The sequence below is a fragment of the Triticum aestivum genome, chromosome 4B (genome assembly GCF_018294505.1).
Source record: "Triticum aestivum cultivar Chinese Spring chromosome 4B, IWGSC CS RefSeq v2.1, whole genome shotgun sequence".
Classification (NCBI taxonomy): Eukaryota; Viridiplantae; Streptophyta; class Magnoliopsida; order Poales; family Poaceae; genus Triticum; species Triticum aestivum.
Genome location: NC_057804.1, coordinates 591610803 through 591621115, shown reverse-complemented (window position 1 = coordinate 591621115; position 10313 = coordinate 591610803). Strand labels below are relative to the sequence as shown.

General features: G+C 48.7%; 1 protein-coding gene across 1 annotated transcript; it reads right to left on the bottom strand.

Annotated features, from left to right (window-relative positions):
- Positions 1-927: 927 nt before the first annotated feature.
- LOC123093441 (protein DETOXIFICATION 27) lies at positions 928-5445 on the bottom strand. The gene is made up of 8 exons (XM_044515415.1): positions 5010-5445; positions 2830-3371; positions 2500-2586; positions 2260-2316; positions 1897-2135; positions 1667-1785; positions 1444-1530; positions 928-1342 (listed from the first exon to the last, which is right to left on the bottom strand). Exons 1-8 carry the CDS (start codon positions 5316-5318, stop codon positions 1295-1297), a joined length of 1488 nt encoding a protein of 495 aa, XP_044371350.1. The 5' UTR covers positions 5319-5445; the 3' UTR covers positions 928-1294.
- Positions 5446-10313: the final 4868 nt, after the last annotated feature.

The following is a 10313-nucleotide window of genomic DNA, read 5'->3' as shown; positions in this document are numbered from 1 at the left end:
ACTAAACCTTCCGGTTTATATAGACACCGGAGGGGGCTAGAGTTACACAGAGTCGGTTTACAGAGGAGGAGATCTACATCCGAATCGCCAAGTTTGCCTTTCACGCCAAGGAGAGTCCCATCTGGACACGGGACGAAGTCTTCTGTCTTGTATCTTCACAGTCCAACAGTCCGGCCAAAGTATATAGTCCGGCTGTCCGGATACCCCTTATCCAGGACTCCTCAGGTACGCTTTACGTCGATAGTCAATTTACTGACTTTGTTGAGCTTTGATATTCGTATTTAGTTTGAACAGAATTGTCATACACTTTTTTTTTGCGGGGAGAACTGTCATACACAAGTTGTACCAAAATTCCGTATGGTTCTCAGTGTGACCTTGGTGTACGCCTCCGTGCTACCATCAGGTGGCACCGTTAGGATGTTGGTGTGTCATGCTGATGGACGTTTTGGTGGACACTGGACACCTCCCTGTCTCCGGGTGGCACCGTCTGAATGCTGCGTGTCGCGTTGATGGACGATTTGGTAGAGACACTAATTATCTCTCTCGATGTAACGAACAGACATGTTTACTAGTGTAAGTTCAAACACATTATGAAATGCGAGCTATAAAAAGAATTCAGGTTCTTAGTGCGACCTTGGTGTACGCCTCCCTGCTACCATCAGGTGGCACCGTCTGAATGCTGCGTGTCGCGTTGATGGACGAATTGGTAGTCACGCTAATTATCTCTCCCGGTGCAACGCACAGACATGTTTGCTAGTTTAAGTTTAAACACATTATGGGATGTGAGCTATAAAAAGATTTCAGCAAAGAATAGCGATGTTTCCGTGCACCGAAATTTGGTTTTCATGTGATATTCCAATCAGGAGAAATTGATAAAATCAACGAGCAGCTCATTTCTTTTTTCTGTTTTGTTTTTATAATCTTGAGATAGCTAAATCAAAATCGAGGAGTTGTAAAAAATAGCCTCGAGAAGAAGGAAACCAAGTGAAAAAAATTGGCCAAGCTTCATTCCAACTAGCCGAACTTGCATTGCTTGGATACGAACAGCAAGAATGTATACACCACAAGATCAAAACAAATACAGAACTGCGCGAAGCCTGCTTTCCTCGCAAGAGTGTCGACGTGTGAAGTATGCAACACCACAGCCATCTTTTTCCTTCAATCCAGAGGACATATCTGACGACGAGCCCGCCGAGCTGCGCGCAGGAGTAATGGTTTCCACGCGCGCGTACAAGACCGGCAGGCCGGAACGATGCCTGTACCTTAGAGGGAACTTGCTCTCGTAGCTCTCCGATCACCGGACCTCGGACCACTTGTCCATCCGTGTGCTCGCGACCATGGCCTGCCAGTGACATCCAAGTCAAAAAACGCATCAGTAGTCTGCACTACCACCACCCAACTACACGCAAATACCCCCGATTTTCAGCCGGTTTGCTCACTCACCTCCTTTTCCCAGTCGCAGCGAACGGTCATGATGGCCAGGATCATCGTCTGGACGGCGGTTCCGCCGATCATCCCCGCCCAGATTCCCTGCAAAAGATTTCGCACACAAAAGTCGTCAGTGCGGCGCCGAGACCGAAGCGTAAAAGCAACCATGGCAACGACCAAGCTTGAAAGCTCTACCTAAAACGAGAGAGATGTACTCGTAGTACTAGCTAGCACGTACCAGGACGCCAAGGTTGAAGAGCCACCCGAGGAGGACACCCATGGGGACGCCGATGAGGTAGTAGCTGCCGATGTTGACGTAGGCCACCGCGGATTGCCAGCCAGACCCAACAGCCACACCTGCGTTTCAGAAAAAACATGACCCTGATGAATTCTGCTCATTGTTGACAAAGGCCCATAACAGGAGTACGGGCAGGATGATAAAAAAGGTTCCACTGGGCCTGGGGGTACCTGAGAGCACGGGCTGGATGCTGTTGAGCAGGATGGTGAAGGCCAGCAGGATGGCGAGGTTGTTGACGGCGTCCAGCACGACGGCGCTGGAGGTGAAGATGAGCGCCAGCTTGTCGTGGAGGCCCATGATGAGCACCCAGAAGAAGAGCCCGATAACCAGCGAGGTCAAGGACGACACGATCGTCGCGAACCGAGCCCCCTTCCCGTTCCCGGCGCCCAGCTCGTTCGCCACCCGCACTCTGCAAATGACGCAGCGACGTGTACTTAAATTAGCATGCAGACTTCTGTATGCTGAACTCTGTTGTTCATTCAGTAGGCATAAACAGGTGCACAAAATGTGCATAGCAAGACGGTGGTGATTACCCAGTGCCCGCGAAGAACGCCAACGGAATCATCATCTCCCATGCGTTAATGGTCATGCTGTCCACAAGCAACAAAAAGGAAAGAGCATTTGCATTGTCAGAATCACCGTCGAGCAAGACTTGTTAAACTGGTACTGAATGAGTGCTACAAATTATTCTAGATACTAGTATTCGAATAGCCAACGGGTACTTCTCGAGGGTACTGAAAACTAGCACCCGATGGAGGAAGAGGAATAGTTACCAGATGGAGAGCGCATCCACCGCAATAGCCGCGTCCTTCAGGTTCCCTGTCAGCAAGATGAGTACCCTGTAGTACCAGTTCTCCAAGCTGCACAAGAAACAAAAAATTGTCAGTCCCACATGGATGAAATGTTATTTGTATTGACCGTGTCGTTATCAAAGTAAATAATATGCATGCGTCTGAGATCTGATGCCCGATGATTTGACTTTCTTCACATTGTACGGGCGGGAATCAATCAAAAAGAAAAACACATGCAAGCAGCATAGTGGTATGTCAGTAGATCAGTAGTACAAGTCTACTAAAAAAAAGTAGATCGGCAGAAGCACGTACCATAGCATGACGCCTGACGCGGCGGAGAGCTTGACGAACTCCCAAATGTCGGCGAACGCCTCGACGGAGAAGCCGTGCCACGTGTCCGGGCAGCCGCCGCAGGCGACGTAGCCGAAGAGCATGGCGAAGGTGGCCCACCAGGAGAAGTTGAGCGTCAGCGCGATGCCGACGAGCCCGAACTGAAACCTGGTGATGAAGAGCCAGCTGACGAGGAGGTGGACGCAGAGCGCCACCCCGGAGGCGGCGGCGCTGACGAAGTTCTTCATCTGGCACTGCAGGAAGCGCTGCAGCGGGAAGAGGAGGGCGAAGGAGAAGTGGAGCGGGATGAACCAGACGGAGACCCTGCCGGCCATGGCCGACAGCTCCGGCGACTGCCCCGTGAGCAGCAGCACGTCCTCGGCGAAGAAGTACATGGGGAGGAGCAGCACCGCGCAGCCGAGCAGCACGATCCAGGAGCGCTGCATGTAGACGCCCATCATGTGAAACTTCTTGGCGCCGAACGCCTGCCCGCACAGCGTCTCCAGCGCGCTCGCCATGCCAAGCTGCACGTCGCGACGAGTTAGTGTCAAAGTTCAGTATAAATTGAAAAACTAAAAATAAGAACCCCAATAGCCAACGGACGTTCACCAGGAGGGCTTGGCATTTGCGAACCATTTTGATGGCAGTTTTTTTTGGTTATAGATGGATGTCGACTTCTTCAGAATAGCATGACAATTTCTTTCGGAGAAGGCATTTTTTTCTTTTACAAGAGAATCTGGCACCGGTTCGAAGAACGTCAGCCAGCTAACATTTCCAAAAATAAACAGATAGTACCCTTAAATCTAAAACACAATTTATAGGGAGTACCTAGAACTCATCTAGATGAGATATAATTTGGTCTCATTCACTTTGAAAATAAGAACAAATACAACCCACGTCAGCACACACGCATCTTATAGCATCACATCCAATGGCTATAAAAAGTGAATGAGACCAAATTATATCTCATCTAGATGAATTCTAGCAAAACTGCAATTTATATATCTACCCTGAATGTAAAACACAATTTATGGGAAGGATCAACCGACACCACATGCACGACATGCATGATCTCCTAGAAAGGTCTCATTCAGTGGAGACAAACAATCTCGACGAGCGGAGAGCGGCGGGATCTGTCCCTATCCGGAGGGTGCCGACAAGGTAGAAAGCTAGGCTAAGAATCTGGAGATCCGTCCTTTCAGTCTCGACCACGGGACCGAGAGCTCCGTCCAGTGCCTTCTCGCATCTATGCTCCTCCACCTCTCTCTCGAGCTGCTTTCCGGATCAAACTGAGAGTGGACAATGGAGAATGACGCCTCCCCATTTCGATTTGTGCGATTAAAAATGCTCTCCACAGGTCGTTGCAAGTCTTTGTTTCATGGGCTGGCCAAGTGTGTGAGATGCTGAGATACTCTTCCAACAAGTTTAATCTGCGTTAGCCAAGCGTGCGTGCGAGATGCACAAGTCAATGGGTGCCTGCCAGTCGGAGCTAGCAGCATTTAGTGCGGATTCGACAGAGCTGCTCGCTAAACAAATCGGCGGGACGTTCGTTCTAATGCAAAATAGGGGAGGCGCCCGTAGTAGGCCTCCGCCCGCTAAATCCAAACCACGGCGAGGGAATCCCAATGCTTGTTCGTTTCTTATTATCTTTCTACATAAAATGAAAAAGGAAAGAGAAATCTTCTCGGCGTCCCTGTATACCTAGTAGGAGTACGTCACTCCTGACGCTCGTCGCGGTGTCCCGGGCCCACATGTCAGTGACGAGGGGTAGGACAAAAACACTGGCTGGTCCCTACTATGCAGGGACACGTACTGCATGCACCGCAAGTATCGAGTGGGCAGCAGAGGTGCTCGCTAGCTTCAGCTCACGTTCCTTTCCTTGCCACTGATCCGAAGAGCAACGTGGACTAGTATGGCAACCCATAGTGCTAAATTGGTAACTAAGTAGTGGGAAAAATCTTCTTTTCTTTTAATATTATTGGGAAGTGGTGAATTTGAATTGTAATTCTGCTGCGCTGGAGGAGCAGAAATCCTAGCCATATTGGGAGGCCCAGCCCCCAAAGATAGATCGAAAAGGACGACGACGATTCGAAACAGAGCAGCAGGGAAACGAATGAATTAGAACGGAGACAGGCTGAGGCAGCAGGTTGGCGCGTGCGTACCATGAGGCCGAAGCTGAAGCCGACGACGACGGTGTTGGCGATGGAGATGGCGGCGAGCTCGAGGTCGCCGAGGTGGCCGGCGAAGGCCTGCGTGATGACGTTCATGCTGAAGGTGACGATGCGGCTGAACATGGCCGGCGCCACGATCACCCACAGCTTCTTCGACTCCTCCAACACCCGCCTCCCGAGCTTGCTGGATTCCTCGCCACCGGCGACCACCTGCCAGTCATCCTTCTTGGCGCCGCCGTGCCCGTCCAGGAGGCCGACCCGGCACGCCTCCTCGTCGCCACCTCGCCGCGATCCCGCCATGGCCGATCGAATCTTCTCGCTTCTTCTTCTTTCTTTATTATTGCTGCGGCTCTGGCTCTTGTTGTCGATCGCTGCAGGTTCGCGATTATGATTTGAGCGAGAGCGGGCGTGGTAGGCAGGCTGCCCCGCCTTTAATAGGAGCGGAGGAGGTAGCTGGCACGTGGCAATTGCGTGCTTGTCTTGGGCAGTCCAACCCGAGAGAAAAATACCTTTAACTGCCTCGATAACTGTGCCTGCACTCCGATGGAAACTCTCCACAGATTGTTCACGTATTGTGGCTGCCAACGGCAACGGCCTTGCAGGTTTGCAACGGGTCGGGCCTCCGGCTGTCCGGAACTGTGCCGATCGCGGCACGCCGAACCCCGGCCGAACTCGAAATCACTCCGGTCATCGATCCCGTGTTCCGCCCGGGTCCGGGAGGCGGCTACTCCCGCGGCACCAGCCCACAGCCCACACGCCTCCGCTTCTCCGATTCCGATCACGTGTCTACATCCGGTTCCGATCGAAAAAGGGACGATCGGGCCGCATCGTGTTGCATCACTGGACCCCGTTCTCACCAGCAACATTCCGACAATAATGTATAAAATGTCACGCGTGCAGCCGCGGGCTGATATATTCTAATTAACGGCGTGTGAAAGATAATGCTCACGAGCGTGTTGCTTGTCAACGCCCGTAACACGCACGGTCGTGCTGCCAACGTTGTAGGTGACGAGATTAGGTCCCTTCTTCTACTACTTACAAACGACAAAAATGTGTCATGTACGGGGTCTAGGGCATGGCTTGGGCGCGTCATCCATGTCGCAGCTAGTTTTGTTCTGTCCGGCCTCCGGAAGTCTCCAACCATGAGTTGGCAATGTACTGCTGCCAGGTGATGTCTGCGTCAAGGTGCCCCGTTCGATTTGGTTGGAGATACAGTATGCTGTTGAGTCGCTCTCTGCAGTCTGCAGCAATGTGCCCCGTACTGATTTTGCTTACCTCTTGTACTTGGTAGTACACTGCGTTGTCGCCTTGTCGGGGTTAATTTTCTTTGTGACAGTTGGAGGCAGTGCTAGAGCGGATCATTTCAATGCAAAAATGACAAATCTGACCTCTGGACATAACTAATTCACAAAATGAACCATCGGGAAAAAAAGTTCACTAAATACTTGGGGTTGCAAGGCTCATGCCTCACCCTATACCTCACCGGACTACTCACACATGGAGATCAGATCGCGAGAAAAAAACATTGAAGAACACATTTTGGGATTGACTGATTGCAATATGTCTTACAATGAATGCCTTGTGTGATGCACGATTACAAGTATGTACTAGATGAGAGAGGACTATGGTGGTGGAGATGGAGATGCTATGGAGGTGAAAATTGGGGCGGCTAGGGTTTATGGATGAAGATGATGAACATGTTCTGGCTGTGCTCGACCCTCCTCCTTCTCTTGTTCTGTTGACAGTTTGATGGGGTCCCCTTAATAAAAGTTGTTCAGGTAGACGACCCGCCTCGGTTTTCATGCCAAACGACCACTCATGCGAGTGCGTGTGGTCGCATGGAATGCTGTCTTTCGCTCTGGTGGTCTTCTGACACCTCCTGGTGACTTATTTCTTCTTCATTTTGCTTTCTTTCCTTTCTCCCACGTGATTTCTTCCCTTTTTAGCCCATTTTCTGTGGAAAAATGTCAAAGAGAGGATTTGTGGAATCCTTTGCATTCATTAGTCATTAGTGGCAATATCACAGCGAATATCTCTCTTTAAATGAAATAATTCGGTTAAAATAAGGTAAAAAATGAGTGTAAAAATATCACTAATCAGCAGGGCAACCAAGGGCAGCACCAAGGGGCGGGGATGTGCGGCGGCGGGGGGGGGGGGGGGGGGGGGGGTTGGAAGCGGGAAATGAAGCCGGGGGAAGTGCTTCGCGCGCAACGGAAAGGGAAGCCTCCAAAAATGGACGAAATCCTGCACATATGGAGGAATTGGGTTCAAGGATGCGGGATCCCACAAAAAAATTCAGGATGACCCAATTTGGAGGATCTTTTCTGGCTAGGGATACGAGATGGATGCCACAAACCAGCGGTTACTATAGTGGACGACCTGGTTTGCGGGATCTGCTAGACATGCTCTAAGGAGGAAAGAAAAAACTGTTGATGCGACGATGGTTGGGGCCCATGTGTATGAGTTAAAAATGGTGGTTGAAAATTCTGGGGCAGCGCTGAAGTTCAAGCTATTATTTAAGAGGGAAAATGGGTAATCCCTCCTTGGCCTTCTAGGAAATAAAATGGGACTACCATTGGAGATACTTTACTCGAAACAGGCTTCTGTCCCGCTTTATAGATAAAGCAACCACCAAGTCCATACATCACAACATAATGTTTATGGACAATTTACCACCCTAAATCTTTATCTATTAATAAAGCACAGAGTGCTTCTGTCTATTCACCGTCGGATCATTTTACATATCTCCCCTCCATTTTCTATAAATTAACACGTGGTACACGTTCAAGGCACAAAAGAACCTTTTTTTTTCATTTTCTTAGAAAACCCGTTGACGTTTCAGGTAATCAACCCGGCATCCATATTTAAATCAGACGAATCGGTTTTTCCATTTTAACAGACCCCCCACCTGATTTCTCGGTTAATCAGTCTGCAACTTATTTAAAAAAAATTATCCATATCTTTTAAACTAGAACTCCGATTTTAACATGTTATATATGAAATTTGATTAGAAAAATGTGTAGAATCTAAATATGATCTTATTTTTAGCTATTAAATATTCTCAAATATTATTTTTGATGCAAACTTAATCTAAAGTGCACGGTCCATTTTTATTTCGTATCGGCGGTAATCCGAATTGCAAATAAACACCAATTAAAACCATATTGAGAGGAAAGAAAACATTGATTAGCACGCATGCACACCTCTAAAAAACCTCACGGGAAAAATAATATATTTCTTATCTTGTTCCGAGCGAGGGTGCGCGCGCGCGCGGGAGAGAGAGAGAGAGAGAGAGAGAGAGAGAGAGAGAGAGAGAGAGAGAGAGAGAGAGAGAGAGAGAGAGAGAGAGACCTTAGGACTAATCACATTCAAACGCGTTTTCGTTGTATGAGCACTGAAGTCATCTTGGCCAACATAAATGTGATGCCATGCGAAAGTAAAGGACATGGAACTATTAGGGTTTTGAGTCAGGATTATTAGGTTAAAAGAGAGAGACGGCAGAGCCCAAGCAGGCGGCCGCAAGGGGAGGCCGCCTCCTAGCAGGCTGCCGTCCCTCCCCTTGAAGTCTGTGCACCATTAACGAGAAGCGACGGGGTGTGGCTACAATGATCGGGAAATGAAGCCGGGGGAAGTGCTTCGCGCGCAACGGAAAGGGAAGCCTCCAAAAATGGACGAAATCCTGCACATATGGAGGAATTGGGTTCAAGGATGCGGGATCCCACAAAAAAATTCAGGATGACCCAATTTGGAGGATCTTTTCTGGCTAGGGATACGAGATGGATGCCACAAACCAGCGGTTACTATAGTGGACGACCTGGTTTGCGGGATCTGCTAGACATGCTCTAAGGAGGAAAGAAAAAACTGTTGATGCGACGATGGTTGGGGCCCATGTGTATGAGTTAAAAATGGTGGTTGAAAATTCTGGGGCAGCGCTGAAGTTCAAGCTATTATTTAAGAGGGAAAATGGGTAATCCCTCCTTGGCCTTCTAGGAAATAAAATGGGACTACCATTGGAGATACTTTACTCGAAACAGGCTTCTGTCCCGCTTTATAGATAAAGCAACCACCAAGTCCATACATCACAACATAATGTTTATGGACAATTTACCACCCTAAATCTTTATCTATTAATAAAGCACAGAGTGCTTCTGTCTATTCACCGTCGGATCATTTTACATATCTCCCCTCCATTTTCTATAAATTAACACGTGGTACACGTTCAAGGCACAAAAGAACCTTTTTTTTTCATTTTCTTAGAAAACCCGTTGACGTTTCAGGTAATCAACCCGGCATCCATATTTAAATCAGACGAATCGGTTTTTCCATTTTAACAGACCCCCCACCTGATTTCTCGGTTAATCAGTCTGCAACTTATTTAAAAAAAATTATCCATATCTTTTAAACTAGAACTCCGATTTTAACATGTTATATATGAAATTTGATTAGAAAAATGTGTAGAATCTAAATATGATCTTATTTTTAGCTATTAAATATTCTCAAATATTATTTTTGATGCAAACTTAATCTAAAGTGCACGGTCCATTTTTATTTCGTATCGGCGGTAATCCGAATTGCAAATAAACACCAATTAAAACCATATTGAGAGGAAAGAAAACATTGATTAGCACGCATGCACACCTCTAAAAAACCTCACGGGAAAAATAATATATTTCTTATCTTGTTCCGAGCGAGGGTGCGCGCGCGCGCGGGAGAGAGAGAGAGAGAGAGAGAGAGAGAGAGAGAGAGAGAGAGAGAGAGAGAGAGAGAGAGAGAGAGAGAGAGAGACCTTAGGACTAATCACATTCAAACGCGTTTTCGTTGTATGAGCACTGAAGTCATCTTGGCCAACATAAATGTGATGCCATGCGAAAGTAAAGGACATGGAACTATTAGGGTTTTGAGTCAGGATTATTAGGTTAAAAGAGAGAGACGGCAGAGCCCAAGCAGGCGGCCGCAAGGGGAGGCCGCCTCCTAGCAGGCTGCCGTCCCTCCCCTTGAAGTCTGTGCACCATTAACGAGAAGCGACGGGGTGTGGCTACAATGATCGCTCGCCATGCGGCGGCACTGTAGCCATGCCCCCCCGACCAAGCTGTCGTCATCAGAGGCAAGGCTATAGTGCGGCCTAGTCCTCCTGGCCCACAGGCAGCAGGCCCTACCCGTCGGCCGAGATCACGGCAGTCGCTGGGTCCCAGCTGTCGGCGGAGAAGCCGAAGCCCCAAGACACTGATGTCTGGGTCCTACGGCTAGTCGGATTGCCGTTGTACCCCTGTGGGGTAGGCCTATATAAACCCCCCA